Below are 18,785 nucleotides of genomic sequence, written 5' to 3'. Positions count from 1 at the left end.
ATGTCCCAGAGAGTGTGACGAGAATAGAACCCAGGAACAAGGGGGAAGGGAGGGTCCACACAAGCCAGAGAGGCCCTGTTGGGGAAGCCAGGGGCACTTGCATCTAGACTTCTCTGCTGCCTGGTAGCCACGGTCTCTTCTTTTTCCCATCATCATTTATTAATTCTCCACGCAATTCTATTACATGGGAATCAGCACACCCACTTGACAGCTGAGGAATGTGAAGCTCAGAGACTCACTTGGGTTGTCCTGATAAGGACCTGAAGCAGAAGTAGAGCTAGGCCACCTCCTTACTCTATGCTCCTCCATTCCTTACCTGGGAATTGGCGAGATTCAACAGAAAATCCAAGGAGCCTGTTACCTCCGCCCCGGGGGGTCTGCCAGCAGATTTCAAATGGAGGGGGAAGGGGTTACACACCCCCAGCCCCTCCTAGTTGAGGAACTACTGACAATTGATGACTTTTGAGGGAGAAAGGGGAGTCAGATTTCTTTAAAGGTGTGGCCTCTGGTAGGTTGACCAACCCCTGGTGGATAGACCCCCACTCGGGAGTATGGACAGCACAAACTGGACTCTGAGTTAGAAAGCAGAGCAAAGAGGACGTGGAAGTGGGAAGGGTGGGGTTGAGGGGTACATTTGGGAGGAGTTAGGAGACAAGTGGGGGAGAGTCTAATCAAAACACATCGTGTGCCTGTGTGAAATGTTCCACGAGTTAATAAAATTATGTTTTTGAATTTTTCTTGACGAGGTTAGTGTGGCAGTTAATATTGATTGGCAACTCAAGAGGACCTCGAACCATGCAAGAGAGAAAACTCTGGATTGGGTTAACTGAGGAAGACCCATATTGTAACTGGACTGTTCCATCTCATGAGCTGGGATCCCAGATGAAAGAGAGACAGAGACAGAGAGACAGAGAGAGAGACAGACAGACAGACAGACAGACAGACAGACAGACAGAGACAGATAGATAGAAACAGAAACAGAGACAAAGAGAGAGATGAGCACCAACATTTGGTTCTCTCTCTGCTTCCTGACTCCCGTTGCATCCTGGGTGTGGGTGCAATGGGACCAGCTGCCTCAGATTCCTGCACCCATGACTGTCACAACCACAAAATGGACTCCAACATTTCTGTCAAAGCCCCTTCTTTACGTTGTTCTTGTTATAACAGGAACAAAGTAACGAATACAGTTAGAGAGGAAAGCCCATACAGCCGTGCACACAGCACTCAGTGCCCAGAGAGCTTACCACTAAAATTAAATTAGTTATGAAAATGGTTACTACTGTCATTCTAGAAAAGGAGCTTGGACTTTTTCTGGTGGGTCCCACTGTCAGCTGCAAACATTCATCTCTGCTGTGGGCCACCCAGCAGGTAGATAAACGCACACTCTTACAACCGTGACCAGGCTGAGCCTTAGCAGCTCCTGTATGTAGGTGATCCTGTCCTTTCAGACATACCCACATGTCCTCCATGGCACCAGACCATCTGTGATTTGGAGTTCAACAAGACCTCCATTGGGAACTCTGCATATCACCAGATGGTGACTTGGGACATTTTATTTTTCTTCCTGGCCAGCAAAGTAGGGATAGGGTGGAATACAATGTCTACCTCTCAAGCCATTAGAGAATGATAGGAAACACCACCCAGAGCTGCCTTGGACCTACCACTTCGTAAGTATTAGATAAATCTCAGCTTCCTTATCTTCAGAACTAGTCTCCCAACTGAGGACTTTCCTAACAATGGGCTTGAAGCCTCTGAAGGAGCTACAGATTTCTCTGCCAAGTAGACCAGCCCTGCTGTATTCCAGATGAGCAGCTAAGACACAAACACACACTGATCCACTGAGGTATCAGAGGCCATAACCAGATTCACAAACAAGAGCAAGGCTGCTTTTCTGCTCTTTGGGACACTGAGCCATATGCTCATGCCTTCTGCCCCCACCCCTTCATCTGGCTATAATACTATGTGGTGTTACAACCTTTGAATGTTCAGAAACATTCTATTTCCTCAAGTATCAGTACTTAATGTTTCGTTGCACACATAAAACCCTGTGAGTGGAAGGCTGCTGGCCTCCTTGTCAGAGGTAATTTCTCAAGGCTCTGCATGGGATTTAACGGAAGCCATATGGTTAAGTCTGTCAACCCTCCCAGAAAGCATCCCCCTGAAGGCCCCTCGTAAATGTTCTTGGGGCTGTGAAAGATCTAGCAATTTTTAAACAATAAAGCTATGTTCATAGCCGTGATATTCAGCAAAACACAAAGCCAAAGCAGGAAATAATGGCTTCTGGTCTGAATTACTCAAACAGAGCTTCAAGTTGTCCTGGTTGAGGGCCGGAGCTGTGGTGACAACCTGAAATCTACCCCCACTGCCTCCAGCAAGAAGGAACTGGCCAGGATGTCCCCAACTGTAGCCTGTGGTGGACAGTGACAGTCTCAGCTAGGCTCAGTTTGGTTGAGGCATTTAAGAAAACCCTTAGCCAGTTGGTGGTGGCGCATGCCTTTAATCCCAGCACTCGAGAGGCAGAGCCAGGCGTATCTCTGTGAGTTCGAGGCCAGCCTGTTCTACAGAGCAAGATCTAGAACAGGCAACCAAAACTACACAGAGAAGCTCTGTCTCGAAAAAAAACAAAACCAAAACCCAACCAACCAAACAAACAAACAAAAAACAAAAAACAACAACAACAACAACAAAAACCTCTTAAAGGTGGGATCAAACACAGGATGCACAAGCACAGTTTTAACCATAAGATGCCTTATTATTTAGATTTGTAAACTGCCTGTCTGTGAATGCAGCACTCCCCAAACGCTCTTGTTTCTTCTTTCCAGGGAAACAGTGACAGGACCCCTTGCCTCCAAACATCCCTGCCAGATGGAACTCTGAGTGTCAGTGACAATGGCATCCAGCAAAGCCTCCTGTTCCCCTCCTTGGGAAAAGCAGCAGCGCTCTGGCACCCGAGCTTCACTTGGCATTTTATTGTTGAGTGTTTGTTCCTGCTTGTTTTCCTTAGGGTGCCCCCGGGTCCATTATCAGATGTCATTCACGACACAGCGGTGGGAATTACAAAGAAACACTAAGAAAGCCGCATAGACCGGGGAGGAAGCAGGTAGAATTCACACTCACCGCACCTTCTTACATAAAATGAGGTAGAAGACACACTAACAGTACCTTTTTATATAAAATGAGATTCGTTTCTGGAAACTTCATGCAGTTTATTGCTAAGAAGTAGACCCGCCTACCTTCGGCTCCATGCAAACAGAGTTTACCACCTGATCCCCAATCGCTACACATGATGTGGACATTTGTACCCCACAGACTAAAATTAGAGTAAAATCAGGGATTTCCCACATAAGCAGCTTCATTTATGCATTCTGTTGAAACTTATTGCCAGATCCCCTAGTACAGCTGGCTAATTTGTTAATAGAACCACGTTGAAGAATATTTGCATACTGAGAAGATGTGCCTTTGCCAAGGCGCCTTCTGATTGGTTTAATAAAGAGCAGAGTGACCAATAGCTAGGCAGGAGAGGATAGGTGGAATTTCTGGGGAGAGAGCGGAAAAGGAGAGAGAATCTAGGAGGTGCCAGGGAGATGCTGAAGAGGTTGGACATACGGTACAGAGTAGAGGTAACCAAGCCATGTGGGAGAATGTAGATTAATAAAAGCAGGTCAATTTAAGTATAAGAGCTAGTGGGACAAGCCTAAGCTAATGGCCAAGCTTTCATAAATAATAATTAAGTCTCCATGTCGTTATCTGGGGCCTGGCAATCCAAAGGAAGTCTGACTACAGAACCAAAATGTTTCAGGTTTATATATTCTGACATCAAATGTGTAAAACTCCCATAATAAGCAGTTACTGTGAAGTCACCCTCATATGTGAGCGTGTATTTCCCGATCTACAGAGAATGAAAAAGCAAGAAGAAACTCCATAGAATCGGTCAACAGTGCCTCCAACAAGCTGTCAGAACTCCCTCCTGTTGGCCATGGTGGTAGAACTCCATGTCATGTGCATCCCTCTCCTGCAGAACTACTGAGTACACACCATCTACCACCCCTCGGAGGGGAAAAGACTTCTCTAAGAACACTTGGATCTCTTACGGTTATACCCATCTAGCTTCTCAACTAATCATGGGCTCCTCCAGCAATGCCTCATGCGATGAGGGAGAATGAAAGGCGCATGGGATTTACATTACCACTACCTGCTCATGTACTATTTTTCCCAGGCTTTGCTGTCTTGATCCTGAATTAATGAGCGTGTTATATGATATCTAATAAAAACGACTGGGGTAGAGATACTGTTTGGAATGTGCCACATAGTTGGTTCAAGGCTAAATCGATTTCATCTCTTGTTAACACATGCTTGTTTTCTGTCTCTCTTGTCTCTCCACAACTCATAGCTCATTTTTTTTTTTTTTTACCCCATCTGGGAAACTTATCTCCTAAAATGCCCCCATCAATCAGCCAAAGACACTCTTCCTGACAGGGTATCTGCCAGTTTTACTGAGCACAAGCACTCACCGGTTTGGGGGATGCCTCCCACACTCTCTAGAGCTGTGTGTTTTCTAGCCTGCCTAACCACCCAAGTGCAATTTGGGATATTTATACTTCCCTCCAGTTTCTATTGAGATAATAGCACTACATTCAGAGAATTGAGCACAGGGCAGAGAAGGGATCGCCATGGAACAGAATAGAAGGTGAATCTGCTGCTTAACAATATTTCTTCAGGTTTTTATCTTTCCACTCATTTGGTCTGCTTTGTCTCAGTGTCTGGCCCCCAAGTATGAAAATTAGATGCCCACAAGGACATGTACCCTTTGTCCCAGAAGCCTTCGCTGACGACTGGCACCACGTCCATTTTGCAGACCTTTATATCCAGCCTCTAAGTTTAAGCTTCACAGCATGAAAGAAGAGACAGACAGACAGAGACAGACAGAGAGAGAGAGAGACAGAGAGAGAGAGAGAGAGAGAGAGAGAGAGAGAGAGAGAGAGAGAGAGAGAGAGAGAACACGCCGGGATGGCTGCAGAATCAAAGGCCAGTGAAAAGGAAGGAGAGAAGGGGAGAGGAGTCAGGCAGTCCGTCTCCTGCAAAGTTCCAGTTGTGAACACACCCACTGGCCACAGCACAAGCGTGTTGTGAGTGGGCACAGGTGGGTCCCAGTCTCTCTGGCTGGATGCAGCTTCAGCCCTGAGTCTGAATGAAGACTTTCATTGCTGTGTGCTGTTTTTGTTGGCCAATAGCCATGACAAACATTTGCAGGTGGCTTGGCCAGATTTTGACACTTAAATATTTGAGGTTGTGATAAAAATCAGAATATTACTACAATATGGTTCTGTATGCTGATGCATGTGCACATACACATGCACACGCATCTCTCTCTCTCTCTCTCTCTCACACACACACACACACACACACACACACACACACTCACACACAGTAGAATTTTTAAAAAAGCTATCTGCAATTTCAAGTGCTCATTTGCAGACGTCTCCCGAGGGAACTCGTGTTTTCAAAATGAGCACTCATTTCCTCTTTGCTGAGGGAAATAAAAGAGCCAACCATCCCCAAATGTTACCACCTAGGGTTCCGTACTCAATTTGCTGGTAACAAGGGCAGGGCAGGGGCTCGCTGAGCCTCGCCATCATCTGGGCGAGGCTTTGGATGGATCACAGGGAGAAGCAGCATAAGCGACAGGATGTGGGGGTCTTGAATCAACAGAGTAAGCGCGACAGGGAAGGATCTGGAGAAAAGAAACAGCCTCCCTCAAGCTGGGCCATGAAGACAGAGTCCTAAAAGTGACAATTATCTCCTAGAACGCACCAGGAGAGACACACAACGCCCCCAAGAAGCAGAAAGAATGGCAAAGTGACACAGCCTACAAATGTCACCCCAAATGCACAGTCCGGGGCCAGCTGGGTAAATTACTGACAGAGTCAATACCCAGCTTAAAATTTAGTGCTAGCCTTAAAAGGATTGCTCCATAAAACCCAGAGCTGCATTCACAATGGGGAACGCTAAGGGCCTCAGAGAGGGTTGTGGGTGAGGGTACGAGGGGCAGGCAGGGGGCTGCAGGGGGGAAGGAATGCCGTAAAACCGCTAGTAAACTCCAGCCCATTTTATGCTTCCCCCCTTTGAAAGAAAAATAAAATAATTATAATTAGCTTGCCCAGCTGTGAATTTTCTGCCCACAGTCAGGACCCAAGAGAGGAGTCCCTTGAGACTTAGATATCGCTTTTGAAATGAAGCCACATCACCCTCCTAGAACACTGCAGTTTCGAGCTGGTGGCAATACTTGCTTTCCAAGTCGCTTGAGAAGACACCTTTATCAGGGGTGCTTGCTAAAGTGACCCTAGCTTCTTTAGCAAAGGGCAGCATCCCAACACCCACACCCACTGTCTGTACTTGGAATGAGCCACCAAACGCGAGGCATTGCCTAGAGTTCTGCTTTTAGCAGGTGTCCTTCTGATGAACCGAGAAACCTGAGAAACAGGGCCCTCTTCTAGAGCATTCAAGAAGGAGTAAGCCAAGACTGTTTCCTGTGCCCGCCGCTGGTCTCGGGGGAGACACATGGAAAAGTTGTAAGGAAGTATCTAAATTTGTTTTAGTTCACCACAGCCGGTAGTACCTGAAAATTCAGGTTGCGTTCTGATGCATGTACCCACCCCAGCAAGTTCCCCTTCTGGTTTCAGCAGACAGTTCTGGGGACCCAGGGCAGCACCCAGCTGAGCACCCAGCAGAGTCCACTTGGGAAGCCAGTGCCTCTCTTCCCTAAGAACCCACATGCTTCCCCATCTTGCAGTTCATCTTAACTCTTTCGAGGTTGGAAAGAACACACTCCATCCTCATTCTGGAGATAGAGAAGTCGGGGGGTGGGGGCGGGGAGGTGGGCAGGGATTTCTCATTTCTAAGAAGCTGTTGGGTAATGTCCACATTGCTGATAGTCAAACCACACTCTGCGTGGCGAGGGGCTGGGCCAGTCACATGGTAGGAAGAAGCAAGAGCAATTTCCATCACATGCTTTGAGTGTCAAAATACTTCGACCGGTTCCCTTCAATGTCTCATTGTTGACTTGTTCCACAGATGAGAGGGAAAGGGCCAGCTTCCATTGGTTTTTGTTTGTTTGTTTGTTTGTTTTTTCTGTTTCAGGAATAAATATGGGCCATTGAGGAATAAATATGGGCCAATGAAGAGGCGGGGGTGGGGGCCTGATGAGAAAGAAATAACAAGAAAGGGACGTAGGGAAGAAAGACCAGAGGAAAAGGCAGCCATGGAATACTCGGGTGGCCTAGTGAAGCAGCTGCAAAACTCCCAGGACGGGAAAGGGGGAAACACTGCAAGGAGGAACCTGGGCTGGCAGAGCCTCTCTCTGTTGGCACCAGACGTTTGTCCTGAGCACTCTGCTGTGGTCTGCATAATACCTACTACTTCTGCCTGTCACTCACAAATCTTATTCAAAGGAGAAGAGGTCACAGAACGAATATCTTTCCCCCGCGACATCCAAGGTTAAAAGAGCTCCCACCAAACGGAGACTCCTTCTCTCTCTTCTCATCCAAAACTTCCCTCTGTCCTCTTGGCAGCGTCATATCAGACAGGATGAACAACAGACCCAAGTCCCAGGAACGGAAAATATTCAAAAGCTTGCCTGAGCTCCCCCAGAGATGAGGAGGAAGTCTCCTTACCCGATCTGGCGGTTGGTGGAGGGAGCCTGTGTGATGACGGAGCTGGACTGCGGTGACGGCATGGCTTGCTGAATCACAACACTGGTGTCGTGGTTGGGCATCCGTGTGCTGCCCAGCTGGTGAGCTCCAGGCCCCGACATCGTCCCACCGACTGGATTATGCATGGAGATATTCTGCCCAGAGAAGACAGAGGAGAAAGATCAGCAGGAGCCAATGTTCCATCTACTCCCCAGCCCTCCATGCTCAAAGCTGGACATCTGGTCTCGTCACCTAAACAGGATTATGGTTCTGGCAAGGCCTCCTTTCACTGGTCTTGTTATAACAACAGTTACAAAGAGGTAAAGAAAAAAAAATTATCACTTACCCAAAGAGTAAAGCACAAAAGGAAATTCATTGACATTTGCTGAGGGCACTGCCACCAGCCATCCTGAAGGAAGGCTCCCATGGTGGAGGGCGAGGAGGGTTAGTATAAACCTTATCTGACTGCACTAGAAAATGGTAAGCACAGAATGCTGTGATCTAGTGGATTTAGTTCTCCATCCTGCTTTGCATAGCATTGCACCAGGGTGATTTCCTTGTTCTCAGGACTACAACACCACAACCATGTATCTTCTTTTCCAGTAACTAATACTTTCCTAGATTAAAATTGGGATGCTGGGCAAGCTGTGGACTGTGGAGGGATGGTTCTAATAGATCAAATCAAGGCACTGGGAGCCCAGTGACAAGGATAACACTGCAACATATGCCCTTGTCTCCACAAAATCCCCCTCTGACAACCATATGGATTCATGGAATATAGAACAGTGGTCTTGTCCTCCTGAGTATGGAATGGTGGTGTTTGGATCTGAGTGGCCCCTCAACAAATGCAATTGCCTAGATGAACTAAAGAAGGAACACAAAAATTATCTGAGCCACACCACAGACTACTATCATGCATTGATTTCTGATGACTCCAATGGAAGCTATGTTGTTTGAAATTCAGAAATAAGTGAAAATAAAATTGTGTTAAATAACTTTACTAGGTAGAAAAGCAAGCTGGTGAGACAAGATAGAATGCACCCCAAGGCAGAAGAGAGTTCATCATGGTTTTTGTCACGTTGGGGCTGAGATGTGACAGAGTCAGAACAGAGCAAAGGAAGGGAAAGTGCATGGTCAATCTGCTAACAGTCGAGAGTCTGAGGCAGATCCCTGTGCAGGCTGGTACCGTCCATCCTTCCGTCTAGAAGGTTAGGTGACTTCCAGAGGTCAGTGGGATAGTAGGTTGAAGATGGGGTTGGGGGAAAGAAATGGAGTGTCACTTGCAATTCACTTGAGGAAAAAAAGTATATATCTGTCCACACTTTGGTGTTAGCAAGGGAGGAAAAAAAAATCGACGTTACCCAGGAGGCTGCAAAGTGGCCCTTTGAATTTCTTCTGCAAGGAGCAGGATTTCCTGCACTATGTGTTAAATGATGGTGATAACATGTAAGGCACTGGGGGTGGCTGCACCCATCACATGGCACCTTTCCCAGGTTTCTGATTTCTGAGCCCTAACCACACAATTTGTAAGGAGTCCAGATGGAAAACGGGCCCCTGGCTCAGACTGAGAGCTGACTGTGTCGTCACAGGATCCCAAAGGCCCCTTTTATACACTGGGAGGTTTTCCTGGCACGGGAAAACACTGTAGCTGGGCAAAGGGGAAAGGAACGAAACGGTGTCTAGAGTTGTGTGGCCATGCAGGCAGGAGTTTGCTATCTTTTCCTTTATAGGATCTAAAGATTTCACGAATCACTAAAATAATGATGGAAATAAGGATCATGTGTTCGTTATCTCAAAAGCGAACCTTAATACCCTTATGTTCCCAGTGACAGAACACTGTGTGGGTGATCTCTTGTGTTGTTTAGCTCTTCAGTGATACTCAAAAGTTTCCCATATTGCCAATAATCACCTATATTTCAACAATAGGTCCAAAACCTAGAAGAATTCCCACTCTCATTTTTATAATTGTTTTTTATTGTGCTGTTTCTATTGGGTATCACTAAAGCTGTACAATTTGATATCTAGAACCCTATCTTTATACACACAGAGGAGAATAGAAAAGAATGAAGTCTCTTTGAGTTACCCAGGACACCTCCATTTGCGGGGAGGGGTGTTGTTGTTGTTGCTGTTTGCTTGTTTCTTTTGGTCTTTCGAGACAGGGTTTCTCTGTGTAGTTTTGGTGCCTGTCCTGGATCTCACTCTATAGACCAGGCTGGCCTTGAACTCACAAAGATCTGCCTGCCTCTGCTTCCCGAATGCTGGTATTAAAGGTGTGTGCCACCCCTGCCTGGCTCCCAGGACATCTCTTTTCTGTCATGCCCAGATGCAGTTTCGAATTCTACCAATTTACCCCAAGCACCCCTCCTCTTCCTATATTCCTATTCCTTCTTCCAGCAGCTTACACCTAACCACTGCCATTTCCTGTCCTGCAGAGGGAGACTTCTGACTTTCTTCACTTCTGGCTCTTCTCCCTCCTCCTTTCCATATCACCGCACCGAGAGCTCTTCAAAATGTATATTCAGTCACACTGCACACAGTGCAGTACGCATCCCCTCTCAAAGTCATTGCAAGGCTTCTTTGCTTTGAAATCCACCAACAGCACTGTTTGTGACCTCTCCAACTGCTAGGGGACCCTTCCTACCAATCAGTTGATCTAATCCTGTCAACACTCTAGTTCTTGGGACCTCCTCCCACCTTTCTGGAATTCTCCTGCCCATATTCTGATCTTACTCCATGTCAGTAACACACTTTGTAATATGGATTTTCATTTTATTTTGTTTGGTTTTTCTTTTTGACATCAATGCTCTTGTTTGGACTTCACCTTTAACTCTCACACTGGTCATTCCATGGGAAGTCGTCCCCACGTCCCCACTTCCCTAGTGATGGGAACTGTTTCCTTTAGAGGGATTTTCATAAGATTACAGCTGTGCTTAATTTTATGATTACTGGCCATTTCTGCCCTCATTTGTAATCGTAGAGAGAGTAGAAACTAAATCTGATTTTACTCTCCACTGTGACTCTATTACCACAGCACAGGTGAGTGCCTAGTGACCCACAGGATAGCATTCCTAGGTATTCAGATTGGTGAGCCTCACACCTTTATGGCCTGGTCAACTTTTGAAGCGCTAACATCTCATCTACTCACCTTGAAACCTGAAAGCATGCTGACAGTGGTAGAGTTTTAGACTTAAAGGAATTTGTTCAAGTCTGGGCTAAAGAATTAAAGGAGATGAGAACCAAGAAGAAAACTTGAAAGGGAACTCTTGGAAGCATGCTCAAAGCATCCCAAGTGAACACTTTGCTGCACTGACCAACAACCTTCTTTATGTTTACGGACAACCCAAGGAAGATTGGGCTCAGGCTGCTCAACAAGGAACTTGGTTGGCTTTTGTGAGAACATAGCATGCATGTCACGTTAGAGAAAAAAAGCTTCACCCCAAGATGTCAAAGCTCAAGATCTTTTCTAAGAATCATTAAAGAGAAAATAATTATCATCTAGGAAGAAGTCTTATATCCTTCCCTCAGCAACCATTGTAAGCTGTCCCTTTATCTCTGAGGTCTCTACAAGATGGCTCCTGAATTATATTTTCAGTCTTTCACAATTTCCCAACACACACACATAAAATCTGCGTGCTCTCTAGGCTTCTTCCCCTAGACCCAGAGAGTGGTTTTAAAACATTTTGGGAAAATCAACAATCTGGCAAAAGCATTACCATTTCACATTTAGAGAAGGTGACTGTTTTCTTTAAGCATTACATAGGAATTCAAACATGAAATTATTTTCTGAGTTCACATTGTCCCAATTATGGATTCAAAACTTGTCTTTATTGATAAAAGAATAGCATTTTACATCCAGATAAATTCAACATCCAATTTCAAAAACACAAGGAGCGTATTATCTTGCTGAATTATTTTTGATTGTGCAGGTGGGGAGATTTGAAGCTAGAGAAACTATGTCACCCAACAGATGACATTGGATGGATGTCAGTATACAGACAAAGATCAGATGTGTGCACTGAAGTTCGGCCTTTGGCCTTTTCTTGTTCGACATCTTTATCAACAGTTTGGATGAAGATATAAAAATTGTGCTTGTCAAATCTGCAGTTGACACAAAGTTGGGAGACACAGCTAATGTTCTGGAAAGCAGAATCAGGTTTTTCTTGAGCCAACTGTGTGATCTGGCTTCCAAAAATGCTAACATAAATCTAGGTTGTTTTAGAAGTGAAATGTCCTGATCGGGGAAGTAATTATTCCACAGTAGGGTACGTTAGCCTAACCACATTTGGCCACCACATTTTAAGAGGAAAATTGACAAATAGGAGGGAATGAGAGTAATGAATGCATTCAAAATGCATCCCAGGGAGAACGGCAGAGGAACCAGGGAATATTTAGTCTGAAGAGGGGAGACCTGGAGGGTCACACTACAGCTTTCAAATATTTGCAGGATTAGACACAGTCTGTGTCTCTCCGGAGGGCATCATTTCAGAGCATGGAATCATGATGCTAAGAAGTCATTTACAACTACAACATGAGTGTCTACATTGAAGCAGGCACTATGGTAGATATTTTATAAACCACATCTCTAGTTGTTATGGTGATCCTACAAGGTGGACATCATTGCTTTCATTTTAAGAAGAGAAAGAAAGCAAAAGTCACCATCACCTATGAAGCCACTGACTTCTGGACACCCTCAGTCTTATGGGTCAATGCTTCAAAACTATAGAGTTAACCTTCTGTTAGAATTAGTTTATTAATATGTAGAGATATCCAAGACAAAATAAAATATTCCATCAACTACTCAGCTCCTTGGGTCTGGAGTAAGCCACAATGAATGGTCATCATCCATGGTCAGGGATGCTCACAACAGGATTCTTGTATCAGGAGGGAGATAGCACAGGATGACTTTCAGATCTCTCCCATGGCTAAAGCACCTTCATTTACATGGGTCATACTTGGGTTGACACATTTTAGATGATCAGGTACATATACTACTTTTGAAATTGTACTGGTTTGAGAGTTAGTAGGCTTCTCCTATTCCAATCTCCCCCATTGGTGCCCAGTGGCCATGTAACCTAGACAAATCACTCAGCAACCTCATGCTCAGTACCCTCAACATTAGACAGGGGTAGGGCATCCCAGGACCACTCGGTCTATCATTTCTCCAGCTTCGGCACTCCACGAGTCTCTTCTGCTACATCTTATGAGTCACTAAATATCCAAAACAGACATTTGGGGCTGTGATTCATTAGCTTACAAACTGTTTTTTTTTTTTCCCTCTATAACCATAAGCTTTTGTGGAAGTGGACCTTTCGAAAATTACCACAGATGGAAGGGATCTAGCAAAGATACTATCTCCCAGCCATTGGCTAGAAGCTCCATCGACTAAGAAACAGTCTTGACCTAGCTTTCTTCCTCTTTGGCTAACACTCTCAGCTTGTCCTTGACATCTTCTTCCTTCTTGCCCTGAAATGCATTGTTTTCAAGTCATTGCTGTTCTGAGGCATGCAGGGTGTGAATGGGGTGAGAATCAGGGGAATAATAAGTCTTGATTGCATAGCCAGTGAGCTTGAGGTAGAGTGGTAATTGACTTTCTGCATGCATGGACTTGGAGTACAATATGCAAAAAAACAACTTAGTGTACAAGAATGGACATCCGTGTTCTTAAAAAAAATAACTATAATTTCAGGGTGTGGTAATGAAGGATGAAGGGAAGTGGACCACAACTGAAGTAAAGCTTAGCACGCACAGTCCAACCAAGGAAGGTTCCCACAAGGTTCTAAAATGTTATCTTCAAATCTACATTCTATCCAACTGCCCAGGTGTGGAGACTTTACAAGTTTCTTCATAAAGATCCGGGGTCATCCTGATGCGCATTTACAAGCCAAGTTGTGCAATCTTGGAGTTGTCTGCATTTTAATGATGCCCGGGGAAGTTATGAAGACTTCCAGAACCTCCCAGGGCTAAATGTCCATGAACTGCATCCAAAGGATGCCTAAGACATTCACGGAATGACAACAGCTCTATCCCTCTGGATGGTACTAGGCTTGAGGAGGTATGGGGAAGATGTCAGTGAGTCATGGTTTTTTTCCTTTGGTGTTCTCAGTAGCTATGGCAATATGTGGTGGCAGTCTTGCTAGGAGGGTAAACTGATCTGCAGATGGGGATATAGTGAAGAATTAGAAGAAGAAAATGGGAAAGACACCAGAGTCCACCCAGGCGGGTGCCTCTCTCCATAGCTCTCGCTCTCTCTCTCTCTCTCTCTCTCTCTCTCTCTCTCTCTCTCTCTCTCTCTCACACACACACACACACACACACACACACACAGAAAGAGTGTGTGTGTGTGTGTGTGTGTGTGTGTGTGTGTGTGTGTGTGTGTGTAGCACTCTCCTTAATGGAGTCAGAGAAAGCAGGATGCACAACATAGGCGGAGAAAGCACACCGCGTAACTTCTTCAGGAGGGAGGACAGGAGAGTAGAGTACAGGGTTCTGTGAAAACTCCGGCCTGGAGCGGCAAGTAGAAGCTGTCCTCTCTCCAAGTTTGCTTCTGGGGAATTTTAAGAGGGCCGAGGTATGGGGGGAAACATGAGCGTGGGATCGGCTGGACATCGGGTCATGTCCACACCAGCTCTGTATCACTTGGGCATGCTATTTTTGTTCTCTGAACCCTACCGTCCTCAATTTACAACAGAGATAACCATCAAATGACGGGCTTGCAGCCAGGAGCATGTGAGACAGAGCTATCCCAGCACGGCGGCGAGTGGTAGCAAATACGTGTCGCTTTCCTTGTAGTAAAGTAACATGCAGCTCAGAGGGGAAAGGCACCTTCTCATGGCTCATCCCATGACTAATAAGAGTAGAAATCATTTTAATAATGGCCAACACTTATGCAATAATACCATATGTCAGAAAATCCATTCAAAGCTGACTCTCAGATAAGAGGCAGTGGCACACGCCTTTAATCCCAGCAGAACCAGGCGAATCTCTGTGAGTTCAAGGCCAGCCTGGTCTACAGAGTGAGATCCAGGACAGGCCCTCCCAAAACCCAGAGAAACCCTGTCTTGAAAAAAAGAACAGAGGTGGATAATGTAAGCAGCCCCATTTTGTAGATGGGGAAAGTGAGGCACAGAGAGACTGAGGAGAATGCCTTAGATCCAGGTGTGCAGATCTAGAAACGAGTTCACAAGCAGGAAGCTGTGCTGTTACCATTGTCTTGAAGTGAGAGCATTTCCTTTTGGAAAAGGTCACGGCAAAACATGAAGAGTGTCAGTGCTCTTTACATGAGCATCATAGAGAGTTGTCAGTAATGCTGCTTTGCATCCCGAGAATCACAGGCTGTGTGTCACACATGGATTCAGATCCATGTCTTCACCGACACCTTCATATCTGGAAGTGCTGGGGGTGACACCATTAATTCATCTCAAAGACCAGTGTCCTTGTCTGAGGAATATGTTTGCAGAACCAGCCCCCCTCTGAACTGGGGGGAGGCGGGGGAGAACGGCGTGCGCATGGCTAGTGCAATCCTCTGTGGCCTTGGCTACTCATCCAGAACCCAAAGTAGACAGTTCTCTCAGGGGCCTTTACAGCCTGGAGTCTGTATAATCCAGAACAGCACTCCCACCCAAATGGTCACCCTCTCCTCCAATCCCCAGATCTCTGTCATTCGCCTTAATGCTGGGGTGGAGTACCTGAGCCCTTCCTGGGTGCAGTTTATAGCTACTCATTTAATACCCTAGTAAAATACCCCAGACAATAAACTTCTTCTCAGGTGCCACCCTTGACTGTGAGAAAGTTTCCAGGTGTCTCTCAAAGGTCCCACCCTTTCCGTTACAGATTCACCCACCTAGAACGGTCCATGTGTCTGTCCTCACCTCCTTCATTATCTCCACTGTCTCCATTTAATATAGTCACGTGGTGCTGTGACTTGGATATGGTGTGTGTGCCCCCAAGGGGTCATGTGCTGGAATTTCATTCCCATTGTGAGGGAATAGGAAGGCAGGATTTAATCCTACTGTGATATTTAGAGGTGAGCCTTTCACAATGACTCACAAGGTGACTCCATAAGGTATGCAGGATGGGGCCTTGTGGCTGAATCCTAGTGGTGTAATAAGGAAAGAAATCAGAGGCTGTAGGCTCAAGCATGTCTGTCTCTGGCCATGGGATCCTTCTCAGGACCCAGTTGACAAGAAGATACAACCTTGACCACAGACACCCAGAATGTTGAGCCAAAGATGAACCTGTTCCCCTAAGATATCACTTACCCATTCTATGGTGTTTTATTAGGAATATAAACCAAACTAATTCCCATAGGTTAAAAGAAAAAATCCTCTCTACTGTACTCATGCTGTAGAATTAGAACTGAGCCAATGTCAGTGGCTGCTCCTGGAGCCATTGGGGCATTGGAAAAAACAGGCTCAAGCCACCAAAAAAACGATCTGACGGCACCACTCACTGATGGGATTCTTCAGTTCTCAGAATCTTCCAGACAGTTGTTCATTCCTTCGTGGCATGGAAAGACTTCAGTAGGCTATCTACTACCTTCTACATAGGCCTCCAAAAGGTTCACAAAATGCCCCCAATCAACCTTTGTAGTATTATCCAGCAGCCTACCCCCATCTCCTCCCCATGCCACTCACTCACACACACACAGAGCTCAACGCTTCCTAACAGTCGGGCTCCAGTTCACCTCTGCCTATAGCAGTTCCTCTGTAGTCAGTCCATTCCTCCAGATTTGGATGGCGTTTCCTCCTCTGTGGAGTCTTAGGCCCCTTTCTTGGTATCTGCTTTACTTCTCCCTCTGCACTCCTGCCCTGCCCTCCTCACACTTCAAGAGAGAACCCTGTTCTAAGAAAGGTCGTGCCTGTATTCATAGTGTGTGCTCAATAGCCATGCCACATAGACAAGTTATTCGGTGAATGTTGCATGTTCTTAGGTACAGATGTAGTATCTGTGTGCTTCAAATTTCTCATTTGTGAAATGGGAACAGCCTTACCTTATAAAGTTTTTGTAAGGATAAAGTTAGGGAATATAAGTACAGTGCTTAATGCCTTGTTGGCTACATTCAGTATCCTTATGGCCCTCCTTGTAAGTACCATTAGGTTTATTGTCACAGCTACCAATGATAACAGCAGCTCTGCCGCATCCTTTACTACTGAGATGCTCTACCCCTTAGTCCAAGCATCCTTCTATCAAAGTTCTGGGACCACAATGGCAGTGTTATTTATTTTTAAGACCATCTTGTTCGCTTCTGTTTTGAATGCTTCGATGACAAGGGCGGGGTCTGACCTAACATGTTTGTTGAGTAAGTCTACAGAAAAGTGCAGTTAGTGTTGTAGAAATGAAAAGAAAAAAAAATCAGGCCCTCTCACTGCTGCCAGTAGCTCACAGGGTGGGAGGGAGGGGGTAGGGAGTGCTGAGAAGGATCAGATGGCAAACACTTGATCCGAGGAATATCTAACATAGGTGCACATACAACAGAGACCAAGATGCATCATGGATGGCTGACGGTCTACCTTTTGATGCACAGCAGGCTAGTCAACAGGCCTGGTCACAAGCCACCAACCACTAAGTACATGATAGCACTGAATGCCTCCAGTTTGGCAATTTTGTTTTTATGATTCCAACAGACTTTTTTTTTTTTTTTGCCATATTTTACTGCTAGTTCTGGAGGGCTGTGTCTCCTTGTCTGCTCCTCCAGCTTTATACTATCATTCTAGTTTGTCATCCTTTGGTCCCTCCCAGACCTCTGGAGATCCCACCATGCAATGAAAGACATAACCTGGCACATTCCTGGTACTCCTCCCAATCCCAAAGCCTGCAGCTCAGAATTCTATTAAAAGCCCATTCCTAGGCTCGTCTTCAAGACTTTATATCTAAGCTCACTCTTCCCATTGCCTGTTCAAACCCTCCACTCAAGCCTCACTCATCTATCCACCATAAGACCTACCTGCGATGACTGTTGTCTCCACACTATGGCCTGAGCATCCTCAGAGCCCCTCTGTGCCTAGTTCCACACTGTTTGGAAACTAGTCAACAGCATTTTCTCACATACAAAATGAGGATGGTCACCCTTGCTTCCTTTGAACATAAAAGTACGGCACAGTAATGCCTGGGAGAGAGTTTTACTCCATCAACTTTCCTAACACACACAGCATCTAGACTCAAACTTTCTGCCCCCTCTTCTGATGGCCCCTTATTCTCAGCATGACTCCCCTCCTCTCTCTCTCTCTCTTTCAGGTTTACCTTGGATATCACTTTTCCAATGTCTCTCCTTGTCTAAGGTACCTTTGAAGCACAATCTAGATGATGCATTTGGTGCTGTGACTCCCAGGAAGACCATGAAAGTGCCCATCTCATTTGGTGCTATGACTCCCAGGAAGACCACGAAAGTGCCCATCTCATTTGCTTCCCTGGCTGCCATCTATTTCCGTGACTGGCACAGAATGAATGATCTGTTGCCCGGATTGACAGATGAGTTACAGTGTCTGAGATCATGCTACTGAAGTACAAAGACGCAACTTCCTATTGCTCAAGTTGTGCACAATGTCCTTGGAGGCTGAGATCCCAATAGAAAGAGGTGACAAGTGCTGGATTCAATCTTCCTAAGGTTCCAGCACATGCAGCCAACATGGTGTTCAGCAGACTCCTCCAAGGCCCCATGTCATCAGCTTCAACCAGAGCCACCAGCCAAAGCGAACACATACCAGGAAATCCAAGGGCAAGTATCATAAACACAAAGGTGTGGGGAAGGCAAGCAGATGCTAGCGCTGGCCTTGGCAGGCTCTCACCCCTTCATGGCTTAGGGAGGACAAAAGGGCCGTGTTCCACAAGGGGAACGGAGCCTAGAGGGCAGTGTAGAGCAGTTGCCAATAACTTGGTGGTGGGATAAGAGGTGAATGACTAGTTCTGGGAATTATTATGTAAATCTCACTTCCTTCCTAACCAGAACTTTGTCAACTTACTGAAAAATGAGAGCAAGGAGTGTGTCTCTCCAGCTTGTCAACAAGAATCACAAACTTCATAGCAAAAACATAACAACCGTCACATTCTCTTGGAAGCCACATGGAATATCACTGACCTGAGATGAGTCACACCTTTGCT

General features: G+C 45.8%; 1 protein-coding gene across 1 annotated transcript in view; it reads right to left on the bottom strand.

Annotated features, from left to right (window-relative positions):
• The window catches only part of Creb5 (cAMP responsive element binding protein 5), a 398,130-nt gene that overhangs the window by 228,462 nt on the left and 150,883 nt on the right, over positions 1-18,785 (bottom strand). Inside the window, exon 5 of the mRNA XM_028864134.2 lies at positions 7,671-7,843. Within this exon, the coding sequence (XP_028719967.1) occupies positions 7,671-7,843 (173 nt within the window). The remainder of the gene's footprint in view (positions 1-7,670; positions 7,844-18,785) is intronic.

This window comes from Peromyscus leucopus, chromosome 3, assembly GCF_004664715.2.
Source record: "Peromyscus leucopus breed LL Stock chromosome 3, UCI_PerLeu_2.1, whole genome shotgun sequence".
Taxonomy (NCBI): domain Eukaryota; kingdom Metazoa; phylum Chordata; class Mammalia; order Rodentia; family Cricetidae; genus Peromyscus; species Peromyscus leucopus.
The sequence above is the reverse complement of the archived record's forward strand: the minus strand, read 5'-3'. Positions and strand labels throughout refer to the sequence as shown.